Source organism: Anguilla rostrata, chromosome 16 (genome assembly GCF_018555375.3).
Source record: "Anguilla rostrata isolate EN2019 chromosome 16, ASM1855537v3, whole genome shotgun sequence".
In the NCBI taxonomy this organism is placed as follows: Eukaryota; Metazoa; Chordata; class Actinopteri; order Anguilliformes; family Anguillidae; genus Anguilla; species Anguilla rostrata.
The window spans coordinates 30,907,180-30,930,809 of NC_057948.1; the positions used below are offsets into that span (position 1 = coordinate 30,907,180).

The 23,630-nt window shown below is 42.0% G+C and overlaps 1 protein-coding gene across 1 annotated transcript in view; it reads right to left on the reverse strand.

Annotated features, from left to right (window-relative positions):
* The window catches only part of slc12a4 (solute carrier family 12 member 4), a 24,625-nt gene extending 6,300 nt beyond the window's left edge, over positions 1-18,325 (reverse strand). Inside the window, exons 1-15 of the mRNA XM_064313251.1 lie at positions 18,078-18,325; positions 7,184-7,281; positions 6,933-7,064; positions 6,597-6,743; positions 6,020-6,074; positions 5,443-5,573; positions 4,981-5,222; positions 4,196-4,410; positions 3,290-3,454; positions 2,456-2,554; positions 2,190-2,247; positions 1,687-1,861; positions 1,131-1,249; positions 708-806; positions 325-444 (exon numbers count right to left, since the gene is read on the reverse strand). Of these exons, the coding sequence (XP_064169321.1) occupies positions 325-444; positions 708-806; positions 1,131-1,249; positions 1,687-1,861; positions 2,190-2,247; positions 2,456-2,554; positions 3,290-3,454; positions 4,196-4,410; positions 4,981-5,222; positions 5,443-5,573; positions 6,020-6,074; positions 6,597-6,743; positions 6,933-7,064; positions 7,184-7,281; positions 18,078-18,213 (1,991 nt within the window). The 5' untranslated portion in view covers positions 18,214-18,325. The remainder of the gene's footprint in view (positions 1-324; positions 445-707; positions 807-1,130; positions 1,250-1,686; positions 1,862-2,189; positions 2,248-2,455; positions 2,555-3,289; positions 3,455-4,195; positions 4,411-4,980; positions 5,223-5,442; positions 5,574-6,019; positions 6,075-6,596; positions 6,744-6,932; positions 7,065-7,183; positions 7,282-18,077) is intronic.
* Between the last annotated feature and the right edge of the window lie 5,305 nt (positions 18,326-23,630).

The following is a 23,630-nucleotide window of genomic DNA, read 5'->3' on the forward strand; positions in this document are numbered from 1 at the left end:
GGACGGTAGATCTCCAGGAACAGGGTTGGGCAGCCCTGCCACAGAATGTACAAATCACATATTTTAGCATTTCCAGATCACTTAGTATTAGCATCTCCTGATCACATTATTTTAATTCCTGTCTACATAGCATTAGCTTCTTACAGTCACATAGTCTCAGCTTCTCTTGACCTTACCAGAGTGTCAACTTGTCCTGTCTGCCTGCAACTGTTTTCTACTCTCGCACTTCAACAGCTATGGGTTCATGCTGTAACTTCTATAGAAAAAAGCAGGTATTTCTGTCAAAAAACATGCCATGGAGAATGAGTCATAGATGAGGCATACCCCTGGTACTCTATGTACTTGTAGATCATGCTTGCAATGCCCATGGCCACAATGGCATAGTACCAGGAGGAGATGAACATCAGCGCCAGGCACATACTCATGCCCAGGAAAGACAGGGCCCTGATGGAGAGACATAATTATTGGAAACACTCCATAGTACACGGGTTGCTACTGCTGTGATAGGACTATGAGAGAGAGAGAGAAAGAGAGAGAGAGACAGACAGACAGACACAAAAAGAGTGAGAGAGAGAGAGAGAGAGAGAGACGAACGATAATTTCCACGATCGCCGTTTTTGCAGCAGGGGAGATTAAAGATAAAAGATTAAAGTTAAAAAGATAAAGTTGCTGGTAAGTTGCTCACTAAAATGGCAGCCTTCCCTCACCAGTGATAGTATTTAAACCGTGGCCTCCAGTTGGGGGTGCGGAGAAGGGTCTGCACTGCACATGCCAGGTTTACAAACAGATAGCACATCAGGAAAAACCTGGAGAGGGAACACACACACACACACACACACACACACACACACACATTAAATTATGTTGATGTTAAAATGGGACAATTTGAACTTTAATAAAAAGCTGCTGGTAAATGAGTGGAATTTCTGACATTCCTGTTGAATAATCGTGTGGTCAATACTTAGAAGTCCAAAACTGTAACACTGCTAATAGCAAAAAGACCAAAAAAGAAAAATCAAACTCATCAAAATGAGTTCCCATGATTGATTCAGTGACTCTTATTTCTACAGCAGTATGCCAGTGCAGTATTGTAGGCAGTGGCAGTCTGTGGTGGGAGGGGCCGTGCTCACATGGAGAGAATGGGGGCCACCATGTCCAGCGATGCGATCAGGATGCCAAGCTCAGCGATCAGAGCGGTGAGCAGCAGGGCCCACGTCGGCTCCCCGTTGGCCTTGCCGTGCCCAAACACCTGGAACATGACCAGCGCACCCATAAAGCACGGGTCACACACTCTACATGAACAGGATGCCGACCTGAGTCAAATACGTATTTGTTTTGGATTCAAATACTTTTCTGTGCTCTATTGATCTTGCCTGGTGTGATTGCGCCTGCCAGTATGACCAGAAGGTGGGCTTTGTACTTTTTGGCAGTATTTCATTGGTTCCAATACACCAGATAAGATCAGTAAAGTGTAGAAAAGTATTTGAATCCTAAACAAATACGTGTTTGACCCAGGCTTGGCAGGATGCAAATAGGACTTCACTGCTATTGACAGTAGGATTTTTAAGACTTAAAACTTTCAGTCATTTCAGGACTTTGTTCAGAGTCACTGAGTGGCAACTGAGTATACGTGCGCAGTAAAATAATGGTGCCAGAAGCGGATGTTTTTCTGCGCGGGGAACAAACCCTGAGGAAAGGGATGATGTTGTCCTTGGCGATAGCTTGCAGCAGGCGGGGTGCCCCAGTCAAGGACTGAAGCCCCGCCCCCACAGTGGAGAAGAAGGAGCCAATGACGATGACCCAGGGGGACGGCCAGGACAGGGTTCCCACCACCAGGTTTTTACTCACTGCATCCCCAAACCTGCAGGACACAGCGGTTCCAGTCTGTCACATATCACTACCCTGCTGCCAAGGGAATTGTCTGGGCACACACAGCAAAATGCTTCACGGTAAATGGTTTAATTGTCTTCAACATCGTCCGTTCAACAAACTAAAACAAGTCAGAGTAGTTTATTGCACGAAGAGGAAATAACTCATCAGATTTTTGTTTACAAATTGAGCATTTGAACAAATACAGCAGAGTTCATTTAAATAATATTATACTTTGTGATTATTGCAACATTTCTTTACATATTCTTTATCTACCTGATAGACAATTGAATATGCAAGACTAGAGCCCAATCACTTACTTGTCTCTCAAGACCACCCCTTCGATGCATGCCCCAAATAGCACCACTGAGCTGAAATCTGCAATATGCTGTCAAGGAAAGGGGCATTCTTATAGAACAGAGTCATTAAATTTCAGTATGAATGAACACGGTAAATACTAGTCCATTACTGATGACATTATTAGTGGTAACAGTTTTAATGCACTGCATGTCACTTGTCTTGACCTGTAGCAGTAGAAGCACGTCACATCATAATGTGGGTTGTCTTGGGGACCAGAAAAGGATACAGACTAAGGACGTTGTGGTTATAGCCAAAATGGTTCCCACAGGGATTGACTTCTGTGCATCTTTGAGGTCTCCTGATCTGTTAGACCCAGCCATGATACCTGAGGGAGGGAGGGAGGGAGGGACAAATGCATAAATTTGTGACAAATGGTCTCGGCACATGAAGTGGAACTCCCGACTCAGCAGAAAAGGTGAGTTTACTTCAACATCTCAGCTGTTATAATATTGTTCCCATAAGTTAGGCATGTGTACTGAACAATTGTTTACCAGTGGAAAAATCTCCTCCTTGACAGCTGCTTGCCTATTTATAACTTTGCGGGGCAGGGTCAGAGACAGGCCTACGTGGCTCCAACGTCATTGGCTGAGCCCCGAGGTCATTCGCCGTTTGAAAACGTGTGTGTGGTGTTTCCGTCCAACTCCTCCAGTTCTACTGATATCCAGTTGTTATATGTGTCACATTAACTCACTGTATACTCAGTGGTGCTGTTTAAAAGGTCATGCAGTTTTTACCTGGCTTACTTATTACCAAGCAAAACTAGTTTTGTGTATAAATAGTATATGTTAAAGATAGATAAACTATACATTATATATTTGGAGGGCATATTTCTGTGCATAAGTGATCAAGATTTTTTTTTAACAATGTGTCATAGCAATTTGATGAGCAAATGTAATTTTGTAATTGTCTACAGAACAGTGGGGAAGAAAAGATTAAGCAAGGCATTATGGGACTTGTGTGAGAGCTAGTGAGTCTGAAGTACTATATGTAGTGGAACCACTATGTCATGCTTTTCATATTCATTCCAACAAAAAGGAACCTTAAAAGGTGCCATTCTCACCTGTTGCAGAGGGGAAGAAGATCCCAACCAGAACAGTGAAGGAGGTGGCGATATCAGCCGACACGTAAAGGTACAAATTCTCCAGAGCGCCGTGAACGTCAGCCGAAGGCAAGCTTTCCTTCTCCAGGATCTGCCCTTTTTCCAGGTAGGTACTCCACATGTTCTCTGTAACGTAGGAATGTACAGTTATTACATCCACATACAGTAGCTATGGGTGCTGCAGAGGCAAAACACAGACCACTGATAACTACCTGAAACTAAATTTTAAATAGTGTAGAACAAGCAATATGATGACACGTGTAGATAGAACTTCTTAAAGCAGGCTCTTACCGCAACCTTACGGCACGTAAAGCCTTTAAGTTCATCGAGCATTCATAAATAGTTTAGTCAGTTTATATTCACTTTCACATGGTGTCGTTTTATATGCTACGGCAAATTTCAGCCACATTCTGATTTTGCATGCTACGGTAATGTCTCTAAGTGTGGTTACATACATTATCATACGCTATGTTAGTTTTTTATTTGTTTATTTTATTTTCAAAGACATGTAAGGAAGCGGAGCAAAGCCAAAAGTTCCCAAAAAGGTGATCAAACGAACAGCAGAAAAGTTGGGAAAACACTCAAGTGCTGAAAAAGTTTTTATTGATAGATATATTGATTGGGCTTTTAACGCAAAAACTGAACAACTAGCCATGGAGAAAAGAAGGCTAACTGCACTGCTGCCTATGTATTGCCAACACGTTTCGAGATCCTCAGACAGCATTGGAGAAACCACCTCACCTAAGTGTTTTCCCAACTTTAATGTTGTTTATTTTGTATTTAACACCAGATCCCTTCCTGGATATGGATACGGAAGCTTTCTCAGAATTCCCACGGTTTACCCAGAATTCCAATATAAAATCCTACCTCTGATTATTCCACTGGCTAGCCCAGGAATGCCCTGGATCTCTGTTACATTGTTCTGCATGAAGAACTTGTCGCACTCCTGGCCGCTCATGTTTCTAGTGTTGCAGAAGTTGTCCCACAGCCTGCTGGGAACGGTTTCGTTTCCTTCCACCACTGTCTTTGCGCAGACATCGAAGCGGTCCCTGACTAAGGTCCTGTTTCCCAACATGCAAATCCTAAAAAAAAAAAAGAACACACAGTGCAGTGACGGGTCTTGTGTGAATGCTTTTCAGTGTGAGACCTTCAGACCTTTGATCTAATCATTTTGTATTTCCACGGGGATAGATATGCAGTCAAATGTGAAAGTGTTCAGACAGTAACACAATCTTTTATTGATTTGGCTCTGCACTCCAGCACATTGGATTTGAAAGAAAACAATGAATATGAGGTTAAAGTGCAGACCGTCAGCTTTAATTGCAAAGAAATGTGTCACTGTCCCAATACTTTTGCATTTAGCAATGAAATAATGAAAAACATTCTCCAATAATAAATGAAATTTAAAATAATTTAGCTGCTTGAAAGTTATCACGACACAGCAGATTAGAATTTACAAAAACAGTCTTGTGTGAGCGTGCACATCCATGCACAAAGCAATACAATGAAACCTAGGCATCTTCAAGTAAACATGTTCAATTAAACCTCCCACCAGAGGGCTTTTTTCCTTCTCCATCAACATTCAGAAGGAAAAGTAATCGATAATTCAGTTAAATTCAACTGTAACTGTTCACTAAGACCTGGACACTTACGGAAATTCGGGGGGATGGAAGATAGACTTGATAGCTCCTGCGTATATCGACACGATAGATATAATGACGCAGGCCAGGAAGAGGGAGGCAAGCTTGTTGACGTATTTGACCCCGACGAAGACCACCAGCGCCATCAGGCTGAGGAAGATGGTGCCGTAGACTCTCATGTTATTCAGCATCGCTCCGTCGCTTCCGCTTGGACCAATGCCGTGGAATATGGCCGCCTGCGGCAGGATGTATTTCTGGTAACGGCAAACACATCACAAAGGTGTTAGTGGACAGTTTTCTTTATTTTTTAAAATTATTTTACTGGTGCACATTTTCTACACTGAATCAAACGCTCATTTGCAACATTGAACATATCAACAAAAACAGAGATGTATTCCTGTCGTTAATCCATGAAACATTTCCCACATGGATTTGGGTTTTCGGAAATGCCTCCTCTTCTCAGGCGGACATTACCAGTAATATTTCAATGGCACCGAGGATGTACATGGCTCCTGCAAAGGTTGTGCCCAGGTAAAAGCAAAGCCCCACAGCACCTCCAAACTCGGGGCCCAGAGAACGGGAGATCATGAAATACGCTCCGCCAGCTGGAACAATGCAGAGCAGAGTCAGCGGATGTAATTCGCCAAGAGTTCTGTGCTGGAGCTCATTTAGAGTTGCATAAGCATTGACCTGGATTCAGTTAACGTTTGTCATTTACTTTTACTTCCAAATAAAACAAGCTTTTTATTTATTTATTTATTTTTCTTTGTTTTACTTCATGTTGCCTCAAAGTTGAGACAGTTCGACTGTTTTAAATGAAAATTTAGCACGGTTGGTATATAAACAGAACATGCATATTAACTTTGATTGATCAGTTAATTACCCAAAAATTTAAATAACATTATTAACAAGCTGTCCAAAAGGGGAATTTCTTTGTAATAAAACATTCTTTGCAGTTTTCTATAGGCTTTATGCTCCCAATATCATTAATGTTTCACAAATGAAAACATCTCTTTTTAAAAAGCTTTTAGAATCTCAGAAGTGTAGTTACCAGGGACAACTCCATTTGTTGCAATGGCGCTCATGGATATTGCTGTAAGCATTGTCTGCAAAATTAGAGGGAAAAATCAAGTAAACTCTCCAACAAAGTCTGACAATATATTTTGCTGTCATGGTCAGTTATGATCGTAATGTTTTTAATCAAAATGCAGTTTTTTTCATCATCAACATTATGACTTTGCTTAATTTACTTTGCAAGTGACAATCAAACTATGGGCAGAGTTGCCTTTTGTCTCACATTTATCCGATAGGTTGAAGCAAGAAGCATATTCTTATTTTTCCTCAATAATAGTTGTTTGCAGATGTCTTTTTGGTTGTAAAATGTGTCTTTAGGATGTTTAGTAATATATCCCTGAAACTGATGATGCATATTTTATTGAATGGTCTGTCCCTGGTTATTTTAATTGTCTCACCTCATTGGCCCCATCTTTTTGTCTTATTTAGCCAAGAAGTAATATAAATAATATTTTAACTCTAACTGTAAGACTAAAGTGCTTGTTAAGACTGACTTATTTTTGGTTTTTGCAGCGTCCTGGTTTTAAAAGAGGGGGCGGAATGAGTCGGCTTACACACGAGCAGCACATGAGGACGATGAGGAAGGACTGGACGACGCCCGCCATGCCCACGATCCAGGTGAGCCGCAGGAACAGGATGACGCCGAAGATGTTCTGCAGGCACGGCAGGTAGACGCCCATCAGGGTGCCCATACTGGGAGACTGCGGACACAGCACAGGACAAAATGGCGGGCGTACTGTAACAAGCACAAAACTCTTGTACTTCTCCCCCTTCCAGAGGTACGCCTACGCGCAATTAGACTGGAGCCATTTCCTGTAATTTGGACGTAATGCTGCCGTCATTATTATTATTATTATTATTATTATTATTATTATTATTATGACTCAAACCTTCGGAAGCTTTTTTTTGGAGGCCATCGCACTCTCGGCCTCCTCGTGCTCTTTGGCCCCCTGGGTGATGTTGGTGTAGTTGACCAGCCTGCTGAGAAGAGAGGAAACCTTGGGTCGAATGTCCAGCTCTTCCTGGAGGAAAAAGGGAGAATAACTGTCAGTTGTATTCGCTGAGGGAAGACCAGAGTTTGGCTATAAAAAGCTGAGTATTTAAAGAAGGCAAGAGTACACTATGAAAGTGTACAACTAACCTCAAATAAAGCCAAGTTTCTGTCGTAGAAGTCATTTTTCTTTGATGCAGCATCTGGGCTGTTGAGAAAGGGGCTGTCCTCTTTATGGTTTCCATGACCTGAGAGAGAGAGACAGAAATAACAGTTAAAATGTTTTTTTTGTCTTTTTTTAAAGGGAGGAAGCAGTTGTGGAACATGGGGAATCCCAATCACCATGGACACATAAATAACAATACTGTACAATGAAAATGTCTTACAAAAAAACACCACAGTGTTTTTGCCGGCAGCCAGCTTTGACGAGTACAGATGGTATTACTTTACTCCCACCCAAGAATACATTAGCCCTTGTCCTTTCCTTGCTATTTCTGGGCTCGTTTTACAGTATTAACAGTCACTTGACAATAGAAAGGTCAATAGCAGACTCATTCAGTTCCCTCTTGGAATTTAAACCGAATTTCTACTTTAAATGTAATACTGGTACCATATTGTTGTGAAATCAATTTGATCAAACTATTTTGTTTATTCGTTTTCCCTCGCTGGATTCCTACCATATGTGAAACAGAATTTGAAACAGAACATCTGCACACAAACTGTGTTACACATGCGAAATATCCACTGCTAGTTTGACACAACAACACATAACAGCAAACACCAACACATAACACCAACTTTTTCTAAGTATATAGAAATTTTAACAATATGATTTTACTTTGATTTTTTCACTGGACAAACTGAATAATCCAAGTGAATTCACAGACTAGGCATGTCTGCTTATTATTTAACCTTTACCTCGTTTAACTTGTAATTTGAAAGTTAAGTCTGAAGTTCAGATATTTTTTTTTTTAAATCAACAAGATCCAAGCCTGTTAATTAATTTAATCACTTTAGAATGCACATATGTCAGAACATGTCAGAAATAAGAAACATCCCAGAGCTAAAATAGATAGATTTAAGTATAAAACTCAAGGATAGTTTTGAGGAAACCTACAAGGACACTGGGGAAACAGACAGAAAGGCCTGGGCCGGAATTCGAACCTGGGACCTCCTTACTGTGAGCTGACGGCACTATCCACTGCACCACCATGCATACATGACGTCAGAACAACACAAACTAACAGTCCCCTTCAATTATAGCACAGTGCTGCAGTTCTATACTAATGTATCAGTTATTTTCAGAAAGGTTCAGCATCACAGGCAATTCAACAAGAATGATATACACTAGCGGATTATACTGGACGGAACAAAAAGGTTTATTTCAAATAAGCCTGCCGAGCACACAGAAAGTCTATCTTTAGGTCCCAAGAATACAGTCCTGATCTTGGAACAGTGAATCTGAGACAAGACATCCACTTTTTAATTTGTTATCAAGAGTTCTGTCTGATCTGAGGCACATGTAATCTTCCTGTCTCTTTAGTCCACAAGCAAATGTTCAGAATGTTGATCTTTTCAATCCCTGGCAACAGCTGTTCACCCCACAAAGGCATCAATGCACACCTTGCTATATATATATCGTACGTGTATATACAAATAATAAGTCGAATATCTTGCATATTATTGTATTATGACAAATATGACCAGTATACAGTTGAAATCATTTTTCTACTTAAAGGAAAGGGATTTTTTTTTCAATCAAAGCACAATAAATTTCCTTGCCTGATCGACTGTATACTTAATGATATAATTCTTTATATATCTCTTTAAAAATTTACTGTAAAATAAAATGTGTTTTTTTAATACTTTATCGTGGGAATCTATGTAGTTTGTACATAATACTATCCCTGTGACATTTCAGAGATACATTTTTTTTTTTTTAACGTTTTTTACGTTTTTAAAATACAATGCACAATCGAATACAGACAGGCCAGTATTTACATGATTAATCATATGATCCTTTTTTTCTTTAAAGGTGATTATATCCATAACAATGCTGCAGTCTATAATTATTTAAGATGTATTCATTCTCAAATATATTTATTGAAACTAAGAGTATCTCCTGGTTAGAAAGAGCTCAGCAAGACTGTGCTGCTTGGTTAATCTAACGAGCACGGTAGGTTACTGTTCGTAGATTGAGTCCGCCTAAATACTGGCCACAAATTAAAGTGACCATGCATATTTAATAGACATAAACGAAAAATCACTAGTTCTGGATTCCTGTATTGCCAATTCGGCTACAAAACAGTGACATAAATCTTGATGTTACTTTTACCGTTCAGGATGTTTGGCTTTAAGGGGCAGAGTGAGGGACTGAAATGAAGTGACCTCATCTTGCTCCTTAAAGTGGAGGTGCAGTACCCCACTCACCAGGCTTGTGGGCTATATTGCCATTACTCCCTTCCTGATGGGCCATCCTTCAGCTGCAGCAGAGTGCTCTGTGTTCAGACCAGAGCCAGGCTGGATCAGGGCCTCACTGATACTGTGCGTGAGCTCCCTGAGAGGGACGTGCCTTAACGTTTCTGCACACACACACACACACACTCATACACACACACCTACTCACGCACACGCACGCTCATACACACACACACACACCTACTCACACACACGCACACACACACCTACTTGCACACACACAAACATGCTCATACGCGCACACACACACCTACTCGCACACACACAAACATGCTCATACACACACCTACGTACACACGTACACACAAACATGCTCATACACACACCTACTCACACAAACACACACGCTTACACACACACACACACACCTACTCACACACACACACACACACTCATACACACACACCTACTCACGCACACACACGCTCATACACACACACACACACACCTACTCACACACACGCACACACACAAACATGCTCATACACACACCTACTCACACAAACACACACGCTTACACACACACATGCATACACACGCACTCCTACGTACACACGTACACACGCGTGCACACGCACACACATGCACACATACACACATGCTCATGCACACTCACATAAACACACACATACTCACATACACGCACACACACCTACACACACACACACACGTGCACTGAAGTTCTACTGAAGACTAATTAAATTATCATGAAGGACAGTACTTATGCAATTACAAGGTGTAAATTCTCCAACCAAACAAAATATCTGCACACATATACTCATTATATGTAAATATATACACGTACACCAAAATATTAATGTTAAAAACCACATGAGGCCAGCATAACTCATTGAAAAATGTATATGTTACCCCATAAAATACAGCTAGCTCAGTTGGGCTGGTTGGGGCATTTCTCTACAGTGTAGCTCACTACTGTAAAATTGCAATTAACCAACAAAAAAACGGTAATCAACCTAATTGCAAATATCAAAATACTCTTCTTCCTTAATTCTGTCATAAAAACCCAAAATAAAACATTTCACTGACTGATTATTTGAGTGAACCCATACGGGGTTACATGAGGGAGATGTTGTGAATAATTCTTGACAAGCCAAACAGCTGCCTCTTAGGTATTTTCCTATTTATTGTGGAGCACAGTGTTTATATAATGCTACGTTCAAGCACAACAAAGTCTCCTGTGTAGAAAACAAGCCAAGGGCTCCAATGTACAATGCTCAGCATGCAATTACAGTGTATCCTTAAGCAACACATTTCAATTTTCCACGATGTGCTTGTGCCAGGACTATTTTTATTAAAAGACATCTGCGCAGGCACAGAAAAAGAAAATGTGAAGCTTGCTCTGGTAAATGCTTCCCCCTACTGGTAGTTTACATTTAAGTCACATTTCCTCTCATTTTATGTGTGTCTGTGGTACCAGAGTTAGGTGTTAAAAGTTACACACCACTTACAGTAACAAAAACACAAGCCTGTACATTGCTAGTTGAGTGACTTGTTTTTCATTCGGTTATATTTTTTTGAGAAAATTATTGTCTGAGGGAAACGTTTGTTTTATATAATGGCTTTTTAATTCTGTAACTCTTGACCGCTCTTGGCAACTTGACAGTCCCATTTCTGTTCACAATGAAAATCCTTTTAATCAAACCAGCGGAGCAGTGTCCCGTACGTGTGACCTTCTCGTCGTACTTCTAATAAAACAGATGAAAGATTAGCGGGGATATTATGAAAGCCCTCGAACCCCTGCTGTATGCTGTTTTGAGAGACCAACCTTGGACTTGCATGACAAGTCTGAGCAAGTCAGCTGAGATCAGGGAGATCAAAGTAATGGCAATTAAGCCCGGCAGCCTTGCTCCAGAAGCCTAGCCACTGTGCAAATCCTTTCAGGAAACATGCACCATGATAACACTACATTTTAATATTTACTGTAGACAAACATAATACGCCAATATAATATATACAGAGTTTTATTAGTACTGTACATGTTCAAATACCCATCAGACACTACCCAACAGGTTAAAAAAAAACTGGTGTAAGTCGCTCTGGATAAGAACGTCTGCTGAATGCCTGTAATGTAATGTAATAAAAATAGGCAAATGGATGTCAGATATAGATAGGAATTGTAGGGTCTTACTGTTGAGCAGGCAGTGTTGTCACACATTCATATGTGCAAGCCAAATGTGAAGGTAGCCAATTTACATTTTCTGAGTTGCACAGATAAGCAGAGGTGGACAATCCCGGTTGAGAAAGTAAAAGTCCTCCCCAGTATTTTGTTCCAATCACTGGGATTTGCTCATTAGCACAATTCTTCAGCCAGGATGTAGAACTAGTCAGTGAAGTCAGCTGACTGAGTTCATGGGTGGAAGAAACACACAGCACAACTTTTACTCTTTGACCTCTGGAATTCCACCTCCATGGAGAAAAGACTTTTTAGGCCAATTCCTAATGTTTTTATAGATTAAGGTCCCATGTTATACCTGCCGATGAACATACTAAAGATCAAAGAACTGTCTTATGATTTTTAGGATGCAAATTAGACTGCCTTCACCCACTGGGATGTGACATACATATAAAGGCCATGGTTTTTTGCTTTTTTGGATTGGTGGAACCGTTCCCTCCCACTTAATTGCTACTTATGCTTGTATTTCTTCATCATGGTTCTATTTATGAAAAACGGCCACAGGCAGAAGCCCACACCAGAGTAAAATATGGATACGGCCTTGGTCTGTGTTGAGTGACATCATAGAATGTGCTCGGAGCAACTTTGCACAATGAAGAGATGCTGTGTGGCTGTGTATGTGTAAGGACCTGTCAACATTTCCCTGAGAACACTCCAGCTTCCATTCAGTCCAGTGCAGTACACTTGGCTCTTCTAGGCCTAATTCAAACAAGTACCCTTTGATTTGTTTTTGATCATTAAAGTGCATTTGTGGTGATTACCGTGGCTGTCGTACTCACAGTATCCATTAACATTGAAAAGAATGGCACTTGCTTAAATTTGTTTCAAAAAGGGGTTTAGCTATTTAGTACGTCTACTGTTTGCTCACTATCCTCAGTCTTCAGGTCTCTGTGACACAAAACAAAGTGAAGCCCAACAGGGAACACAGAATGGATTTGTCCTCAGTAACACTGCTTGACCTGAAGATCTGACACACAAACCGCTTTCAAAGTACATAAACGCGCAGAGTCAAAAGCTGGAAAGACAAGTGTCACACAGGCAGGGATCAAGGTTCACATGGGTTCTAAGCTTCATTTGATTGTGACTTCTGACACAAACAACTGTTGGGCAATAATATTGCACATAACCACAGCCCTTCTATGCTGTGAAAGTACTCGGTAAGTGGCTTTGTTAGCCAGAATAGGGAACATACACTTTATGTGAGTCTGTGCATGCACATATTTTTGTGTATAGGCATGTGTATGTCTATGTGTGTATGTGTATCTGTATGTGTGTGTGTGTGTGTGTGTGTGTGTGCACTCATCGGTGTATTGTATCTATTTGTCTTTCATTGTTGGCTGGCAGAGGCTATTTTTAGCCTCAGAGTTAATGTCAAAACTTTTTTGTTGATATTTAAGAAATCACAAAAACAGCATTTGCAGCACAATATGTGGGAAAGCTGATTAACCACGGCAAACAATTTACCATTCTTTTAGCTCCTTATTTTCAAAGCCTATTTTTGTCAAAAATGTTTGGCCTTTCTCTTTTAATGAACATTTAAGATGGACTTAATGAAGGCTAAGAGGCATTAATTCTTCTTAGCCTGTTTTACCTCTTGCTGTTACTTGGCAAATTCTCTAATCTGTTAAACTCATTTACCTGGAGCCCACCAGCCCTCTAGATATGTGAGTTTGTGAGGTCAGAACTGAGGGCAGTCTGAGTGGGCCGGTGGGTGGATTAACCCTTAAACCTTTAAAACTTACATTTAATCCCAAAAGTTTATAGTTAGGCCCATTTGCATTCATATACCACAGGTAATCAACCTCAGTACAGAAGGACTTTCCTGACCGCACGCACTCTCCTTCACAGTCGACCAGCTTTCGCCAGAACGTCCTTCATAGTCTCTGCGTCATTCATGACATATGCAAGAAAACTATTGGATTGCCTTTCATCTCACAGGTCTGTGCTGACAATATTATTACATGAATGTGTAGTGCACATATTTGTAATCAATGCGTACACAGCAGAATAGGTTCTTAGTGAAAGCTGGGATGATCAGTAATAATCCTGAATTTGCATGGCTTGGACTTTACCTTTTTGGCAGAGGTGTGTAGTCCAAGGAGATTGACTGAGGTGGAAAATCTAGGTTAACAAAGTAAAAGTCCTCCTCCCAGTATTTTGTTGCAATCACCTGGATTTGCTAATTAGCACAGTTCTTCAGCCAGAAGGTTGAACGAATTACTGAAATCAGCTAGCTGAGTTCATGGGTGGAAGGAACACATGGCGGGGCTTCTACTTTCCGACCCCTTGACTTTCCACCTCTGGAGATAGCAGACCTCCGTTTCTAAATGTCAACACAATTGAATTTGGTTACAGATAGAACTTCCCTGTGCAGAATATGCAGTTAAATATTGACATACCGTGTGGGGAGAAATGATATACATTTGTGAAATGTGTGCAGCTATGCTTTCCCTCACCCCCTCTGTTAAGTAACCAAAGAGTTTGGTCCCTTTTCAAATATGCAAGTATCTTGAATAAGACCTGTTTTGTCTGCTTTATCAGATCATTGTAATGCTGATCAGCTGATTTCATACTAATGAATAGCGTTGCCATACCACATGTACATGCAAGTAATCCAATTCAGTCCCCATGATGCACTGGAAAGTAAATAATTCCAGCTCTGTTCTTTGTATGGCCGCTGAGAGCTAAAGCTGTCTAGCTAACATATCTTTAACTCTTTCTATAACAGTTTGCTGGTTAATTTAACATCACCGCTTATTTAATACACATTATCGTGATAAAATACGTGTGAGACCAATTCATCACAATTACAATGGTCTGTTATCTTTAATGCGTGTAAGTTTATCATTCAGTGTGGTATGGACCAAGCTCACACTGGTATGCCGTTGTTAAAGGAAAAAATGCTCTGCAGAACTCCTCATCAGCAGTCATTACGGTGTGGACTGGGTCCAGAAACGCTGGACTACAGCAACGCAGTGGAATTCCAGCCTGCTGTGTTTGAAACCTGTGGGCTGGCTTTGATGCGGGTTAATGGTGTAGAAATGACAGCAATGTGGAAGGGAAGGCTACAAAACAAGGGCTGCACAAAAAGCTCACGAAATGAGGCGTGTGTCTCTCCAAGCAAAATTAACACCGCAAAACATTAGAGGAAATCACTGCTATCAAAATTTCTTTTCTGTTGGCCCTTGTATATATGTTAATGGTGCTGGGGTGCTCTTCAGAAAGTCTACTAATGTTTCATTTGTGTTCAAAGGCCATCTACGTTCACATGGTTTGTACTTTGTGAGGCATTGCTTGTGTGTGTGTGTGTGTTTGTGTGAGCGTGTGTGTGTGTGTGTGTGTGAGTGCGTGTGTGTGTGTGTGTGTGTGTGGTAGTGCCTCACAAATCACAAACAAAACCTTGAGACACTTTCTCTTTGTTTCAGTCTGTATCCCTTGCTTCAGTTTTGTTATTAAATACATGGCATTAATACTTAATTATACATTATACAGGCCAGAGTAAGCTACCTGCAAAATCTAAATGCTCCATCAATGCTCCATCTTTTTTTTTGCAATGTGCATACATTTGTCTCAGTGTTTATTTAAAATGTTCTCCCTTTTTATCAGCATAGTCTCGTTCATTAGCAGCGCTCATCAATGCCACATCTGCTTTCGATTCGGAAGAGCCCAAAAAAAGCACACTCTGTCCCCTAAAATGTGATACCAGCCGCCGCTGCTCATCACACCGCATTCTACAAGCTGGGCTGTAGGCATAGGTGTGAGTTGGGAGGAAGGTCTACGCATCAGGTGCAGCTCAACAGGTTGACCGTTCGTGGGCGCCCCGATCGACCAGCGGGGTTGCTGCTAGAAAGCGAATAAGTGGCGTAGCACTGATTGTGTAGTAGCGTGCAGGGCTTCAGGCAAGTGTCACAGATGGCCCAGATTCAAAACCAGACCAGATGAGGCGGATTGAGAGGCCCATTCAAACACTAGTCCAGAGCCTTAACAGAACGGGCCATCCGGCAGGGCCCCCGTCTCAACGTGTCTGTTCAATTAACTGCATGTTCTGGCGGTCAGGAAGATAAGCTTCTACCCAGAAAGGAAGAGACTCCTCTCACAGGTAAGGAGCAACCCCTTCATCAAGGTACTGTACCTAATTTGTTTTGTGTACACATTTAACCTCCTGTACCGGTCTACTGAACTACGTGTAGCTGCAGCCGCACACAATCACATTTTTAGGAATAAAAATGAAATTCATTCCTCGATTTACTAAATCTCGCACAAAAAATGTGATTTTATTAGTGTAGATTTAAAAATAAAATTACATTTATAGTAAATGTGTGCTGTGCAAATACCCTATGAGTTACATACAGTATATTATTCTTAACACATATTTTTTTTTACATCTACTCAGAATTCATAGGAGGCAAATAGTGTGACAGATAATGACACAGTCACTCTCGGGAACGTGAAGTGTATTTTCGGGAATGCCAGTAGTGGTTTGCAGCGTCTGCACTGAAGTGGCGACCCTGCACAAGTGCCACTCTGTGTAGATGAGGAGGGAAAGGAGCATTACTCAGAGTCTGGAACAAGGCTGGCACTGTGACTCCCCCCACCCGACCCCTCCCACACACTCACACACATACCGTACACACACAGACACACTACCCTCCCTCTTTATAAATGCCAAGAAGTGTGTCGGCCTCTGCCCAAAACCCTCCATTTTCCACAAACACAAGCGATCGTGCGGTTAGACTCAGCACCAGAACCTCCTCCTGTCTTCACTGCTGTCTCTCTCTCTCTCCTGGAGCCTGAAAAAGCTCCAGAGTGTGGCAGAACTCATAGCACTACTACAGGTTTAATAACATTGGCAGAAATAGTTCATTACATATAAGGGAAATTGTAATGCCAGGACAAGAACAATGGCATAGACAAAAGTCTGCCTTTTACATTAAAGTCTGAACACCATACAGGTCATTTCAGGCCACTTAAATTATAATTCACAAATTCCCCCTCATGGAAGACCTAAGCATGATACTCATGTTAAGCCTGACATGATTCTTTCACAAGGATTAATACGGTGTGGAAAAAATGGACGTGTTTCACACATGCTAACTATTCCTGGGAGCAATTAGAGACCCAGATGCCTGAGCTTGATTACACCAGGAAGCCTCCATTGTGATTGTGGACGCTGTGTCAGTGCCACATTGTTCAAGAATGGTTCGCGTTACAGGTCACGCAGCAGAGCCGGGGCCTTGACATACAAATTATATCTTTTCGTCAAAAGAAGATTCTCAGGACCGTTGCCAAGCAGAGAGAGCGGCTACTTCATCGTGAGCTGTCCAAGTTGTTTTTTAGACTAGAACATTCCCAGTCCACTGTGCTAACATAATTCACCACTGTGTACTCCCAGTTTTATTCATTTTGTCAGAGCCCTTAAATGGTAGGCCGGGCACTATTGTAGAGGGTGTGTGTGGTAAGGGGGGGGGAGGGGACAGGCGGGGGGGTTTCTAGTTGAAGAACAGTCTTGTGCCTTCCCCCCTACTTTAAGCCCCTCGGGTAAGCTCGCGTCGATTCCCGTGCCAGCCCTTACAAATCTGCACCGATCCCACGTAATCCTCCCCTCCGGCTATAAAACTCCTCACTCTCACCCGTTTCCATTGCCCCTGTCCTAGGGAGTGGCTGCAGCTCTGCCTCAGTCATGAAGTCAAGCAGGAGAACTGTTACTTTTCCTGTTAATCTGCCAGCATGCTGTGGCTCCCCTTCAGAGAACTGAAGGCACTTTCCAGCACGCACAGAAAGTTCGGCTTTTGTGGGAGAGAACACTTGGGAGCCTGTCTGATTTCGGGAATGCTCCTGCTACCTCTTGCGTCAGGCAATCTGATGACAGCCCCCCTTGCCGGTCCCACAGTCCCCCAGCCCCCCCCAGTCCCCCCCCCCCTCCTCCCTCCCTAACCTCAGTTGTTTTGCCTTTGTAACTACAGACAACTTTGCCATCTGCTTACTTTTGAAAGGACTCATGGCGTCATTGTCTGCTCCGGCGTGTCTCAGATCCCTGCTGCCTACGTGCGTCAGCTTTCAGGGGGCCTGTCGCATACCCAGAATAAAGCACTAAAAGAGCCCGTGGTGCGAGCCATCAAACACTGCCCAACAACTGTCACCGGAACCGCCGGCTTTACATTACCATGGTTACCCTACAGCCGCAAGGTAACGTACAGAAAGTTTAGAATGACTGCTCAACTGATTTCTGCTCAAACTCTCCAAATCACATTTAAAGTAATAATAAAAAAAAAACTTATATCTGTATACTCATGCTTTCCCCCATATCTCCCATTTTAATGTTTTCAGAGCACAAAAAAAGTTTTTAAAAGTTGGAATCTTTTCAGGGCTTACCATCAGAACTCACTGTGTCTGTATATCCCGAATATCCCTGCCCCGTGTCTCTGTAGTCCACCCAGTTGATCCCCTCCAGGCTGTCATAGTTTGACTGAGCGCTATCCTCCACCGGTACCACTGTAAAGTGGGGCATGTTTTTCGTGAGTTTAGGTCTTCTGCCCCTTAGCCACGGCTCGGCTATCGCTTCCCCGCTGCAGCCCGCTGAACTCCCAATAATCTCAGTGCATTCCACCACAGTTTGGTCACTTCCTCCAGAGGAAATTACCATATTTCCCAGCTCCACCCATTTGCCCAGTCGGTCGCGTAGGCTTGCTCTGAATAGGAGCTGCTCCTTTTTTTTTTCGACCGTGGCTCTCCTGAAGCTGCAGCTGCCGCTCCACACAAAGGGAAGGACCAATGACAATGAGGAAGAACAGGACTGCTTCACGCCCTCAATTTCCATAGTGCGCGCTGGAGCAAGCTGAGGCTTACTCCACAGGCTTTCTGAGATGTTTTTTTTTTTGCCCTGTTATTGTTCTTAAAAAGTAAACATGTAAAAGTCTCTTGTAAAATTGTCTTGTTGAAGTTTTCCCTTCAACTGTATTTTTATATCAACTTTTAACAAAACCTGAAGTGTATCACTGAAGTAAAAAAAAAAAAAAAAAATTATATATATATATTCTACTTTAAAATGGTTGGTTATTGATAATACATTTAGAATATGTACCTTCTTGTTCAGCTTGCTAAGAAGAGCTGCAAAATGGTTGAGGATTTTTTTTCTTTAAACAATATAAGTAAAATTTGTGCTACTCTTGTGCCAATTACGAATGTAAAATTTTAAATGTATGTTGTCACCAAAGAACATATAAGAAATCTGTTAATATGATTAAGGAATTCACATCTTTGCAGTTGCCTGCCAAAACGTGAATTCAAGTCATGAGGAACATAAAAAAATATATAATTCCATTGATCTGGCTTCATTAAGCATATTTTAGCTTTAAGCTTAGTTGTTAGGGAGGTTTATAAAATCTTATAACCTTCATTGTGCAAAGCTGTGAAAAAACTGGCTCATCACATTTAGCATGCATTCAATCAACAAACGTCTCTTCATGTATTTAGTCAAATCAGGATGTTCCAGAGTAATATCCGCAACCCTCTGTTATGTTTCCACTGCAAGGACACGTACCTCGCTGTGCCAAGAGAAGCCATGATGCTGTGTAAACTACATGGGATCATAAAACTGTTCTCTTATCTGTAGCACTCCCCACAAACACTAAAACTTAGGTCTCCTAGCGTCTTCCAGAAAACATTAGGCAGGCAATGTGATGGGTGCTTCTCTTTAGAGCTGAACAGCTGATGTTAAATTTCAAAAGAGGTACTTAATGACAATTCTTTTGAAAGACTGCTGATTAACTTGAACAGCCTGCAAAATAATCTCAATTTTCAGAGTACGAATCCGTGTTTGGATCTTGGTTGGTACATTCATCATTTCTCTTTTATCAATGCCTGTTCAGCTTGTGAAAACATTTGGAACATGATTAGACATATTTTTAAAAACAAACAAACAAAAATAAAAATCAATAAAATCAATATTAGAAAGTGAATTAGAAAGAAATTCACACGTATGGAAACCACAGTAGGCAGTTGCTCATGATTTCCCTTTTGCTGGCTGTAAATTGGCACATGACTCACAGATGAGCAAGGGCATAGTGTACCTGAGACTTTAGGTCTTACTGTACATGGCTGCCAGCAAAAAAACTAAACAAAAACAATCACGGCAAAGCAGTCTGATGTGGTAAGACTACTAACCACAAGATTACGGAAGGAGAAGGACTGCAGCACATGGATCCAACATCGGCCTGTTAATGGTGTAAAATAAAACTGACTCATCGGTTTTATTTTGCACCATCGAAGCGCTCTGCATCTGTGTGCTCCAGACCTTTTCATTTTGCAATCTTATATTGTCCTTTATCTGATAAACTTGGATTAGCCTTTAAACTGGCCGATGCACGGTGACTTCTCTTTTGAATTATTAACCACAAGATGTCAGCGTCACTCTCCATGAAAATGTGATTACCCACTCTTCTATCACAACCTTCATTTTGATTTGAAGTTGTCCCTCTAAAACATAATGCAATATATTTTAGGGGGACGACGTCAAATATTCCAGCCATACTTCCATACTTACATTAATGTGCACTGTCAGATACCGTGCAATTCCCTGGTAAACTAACAAGTGCACACTGGTGTGTCTGAACTCCTGAGTGCAATATCAAGCGTAATCAAAATGTTTTCGTTTTTTCTTTTTAACCGAAAATCACACCCTTGCTTAAATTAGGGGTCTGTCACAAAGCTGTTAAGTGTCGTAAAATCCAGAGGCTTCTTCCTCTCTTTCCCTTGTGCATATTGCAGACGTGGCAGTTCCCACAGGATGTGAGCTGGTTCGTAAAAAAAAAACTTGCCTGGCGCTGTGTACGGTAAGTGTGGGTCAGCGTGCAGGAGTCATACTTGCCAGATCTGCTCCGCTCCCACTGGCAGTGACTCATTAAAGAGGAAGTGCTTTGAACTGACGCACACCACACGTCACTTCGTAATAAGTAGGTGGGACATTGGAAGCGTAATTATGAGGATTCCCTTTGTACCTTCCTAAAAAAACTTTGTCTGCCATTTCCTCTGGCGTTTGCCACAACCATAATAGTGGACATCACACTGCAGAGCCCTGGTATGGCCACTGAACAGGCCTTATATGGGATCCTGTTGTACAGTAATGCATCATTTGAAACGAAAAAAAAAAAGAAGTATTTTCCTGAAATGTTTGCCCTTCCTGGGTCGTGGGGCCTATTTTTGCCTAGAACATTCCTTCACTCTCTTGGGAATGCAAGGAAGCAGGAGCCAGCCAGTCTTGTTGTCATAGAGAATCTTCCATTTCTGTGACCGGGTTACTCCCCGTATAGTAGCCTAAAGAGGATACATTGACCCCGGCACATTCCTTCTACAAGCATGTAGAGGTGCTTGTTGTTAGCCCTTGTTTACCACTGCGGTTTGTAGTTTGTGTGCGCCTTGACTGCACCAACTGCTGCGTGCATAACATCTTGATACCTGGTATGCAGTGAGTTGATGCTACTCTGAGCTAAGCAGGATTTAATTCAGAAAAAAACACTCATATTAAAGCACTCTCTGGTATCCCTTTGCATCACGGTCATGTTTGCTTCAGAGTTTGTGGCTCCAGGTTTCTTTGGCGTTTCATAACAAACGAGGACGGTGTGAAATGTCCCACGTCGAGCCGCGGGGCTGCCTGGCGCTCAGGGAACGCCTCGTCTCAGACCCGTCTCTCCCGCAGCAGCGTTTTTTCCGAGCGGCACGCGGCTCCGACCGTGACGTCTGTTTGAGAAACGGCTCCCTCACCACGCCGGGGTGTTTACATTCTGGGCGCTGTGCAGCCTCTCGCAGCTGCGCTTTGGGGGGGAAAGGTATTTACTTTATGGTTCCCTGAGGCCTGCGTGTTCACACCTTAACCTTCGGTGTGAACAGATTTAAAGCAAAATTCATTGCAAGATGCATTAAGAAGTCATAGGACGGAGTGTAGCCTAGTGGGCAAGGAACTGGGCTTGTAACTGAAAGGTCGCAGGTTCGATTCCCGGGTAGGACACTGCCGTTGTACCCTTGAGCAAGGTACTTAACCGAAATTGCTTCAGTATATATCCAGCTGTATAAATGGATACAATGTAAAAATGCTATGTAAAAAGTTGTGTAAGTTGCTCTGGATAAGAGCGTCTGCTAAATGCCTGTAATGTAATGTAATTATAACGCTTGCTAAGACGCTGGTATCGCAGGCGCAGATGCTGGAAAGATCTGACTAAAGGCCACCGCTGGCAGAAAAATACTAAAACACCCGGTGAACTCATAAAGGTAAACTTGCTCCAGGGATGTGGGCTCCAAGCCAGCTAAGCAAGATGAGGCATCTCGACTCTGCCTCAGTCTAGAGTGAGCAGATGCTGTTTAATGTGTTTGGCCTTTGCCATGGCAGAGTTAATTTGCCTGTCAGGGAGGTTAGGAGGATGACAGGGTTGCATAGATGGGCAGGTTTCCCCTGATGGGTCGGCATGGTAATCAATTAAAGAAAAAGGCACATTAAAGGCTTTTTTTTCTTTCTCAAAAAAGAAGATGGTCTGGGAAGGTGGGGAGACAATGCTGTATTGTGTAGTAAAACTTTGAAACGTGCAATTGAAAATGTCTGCTGGTAAGTAAAAATATACAGTTTGTGTGGCTGCATGCTTTGGTAATGTTCAGTAACAAAGTACACAAAATCATATCTATTCAGTTCAGTGCGCTGATTAGATGTGTGCTGTCCCAGATATTGTATTTTGTAACCAATCAATCAATCAATCATTCAATCAAGTTTTATTTATACAGTGCATTTTACAAAGGATTTGTCACAATACGCTTCACAGTTTACTCAGGACTAACCCGCCCACCAGAGTGAGCCAGAGGCAACAGGAGCAAGGAAAAACTTTGTGGAAGAGGGGTAGGAAGAAAGTTAGGAAACAACCTTACTAATTTTGGGGGGGGGGTGTCCTCTGTCCGGCTCAAGGTGTAGGTTCACAAATACAAAATTGCTCACTTTCGGACAAGCATCCGAATGTGGTGGTCCAGGGGGGGGGGGTTGGGGGGGGGGGTAGCAGTGGACATACGGAGGACAGACAGCAGGTTCGGGGTGACTCAGGGAAGGGGGGGGTGGCAGTTGCCCCACTGGTGAGAGAGGGCAACAAAGAAAAGAGGGTTAGGGAGAAGGGAGGGAGGGGGGGGGAGCTATGGGTAGAAAACAAAGAAACAAAGAGTTGAGTGGGCAACATATAATCCCTGTGAGGAGTTTACTATGGCAGCATAACTAACTAGGCATGAGAAAGGCAAGAACACTACTCACCTACATCCCCCCCCCAAGAGAGTGTGTCTGTGAAAATTGGGTCACCACTGCTGAGAGGTGATGGTAAGTAAAGTTCGTCGCCCCATAATACACTCACTGTGCCTGCTTGCTTCTCCAGCACTGTAACTAGACTATATCTGATCATAAGCTTTCCTGAAAAGGTGCAGTTTTTTGTCTGGACTTAAATATTGAGAATGTGAGTCTGTGATTATGTGATTCTCTTGCATATTTCAGAAAGTTGTTTCATTGTAGGGAAAAGGCTTTACCACCCATCAATGTTTTAATTTTTTAATGCCAAAAGCATTACTTGGCTGCAGAGATAACCTTGCCTCTTTCCACAGTCCAGTTGTTGAGCTTTCTTGCGGAATGCTGAAAAAGATCCATGTGCAAATACGTCTGCAGCCAGAATGGCTGGAACTTTTCTTGAGTTTGCACAACTCATAAGTACAGTACACAGGGCTTCACTGAGGAAGCCAGTATTTTCTAGTTCCTGAGTTGTTTCTTAATTGAAAGAAAGCATGTTTAATATGTAACATGTATCTAACATGCATACAAAATGGTAGTCATGAATGTTGAATTTTTGGTGTACAATATTTACTTCTTGAAGTAAAAAACGGTGGCATAGGAACAGTTGTGCAGATTGTTTT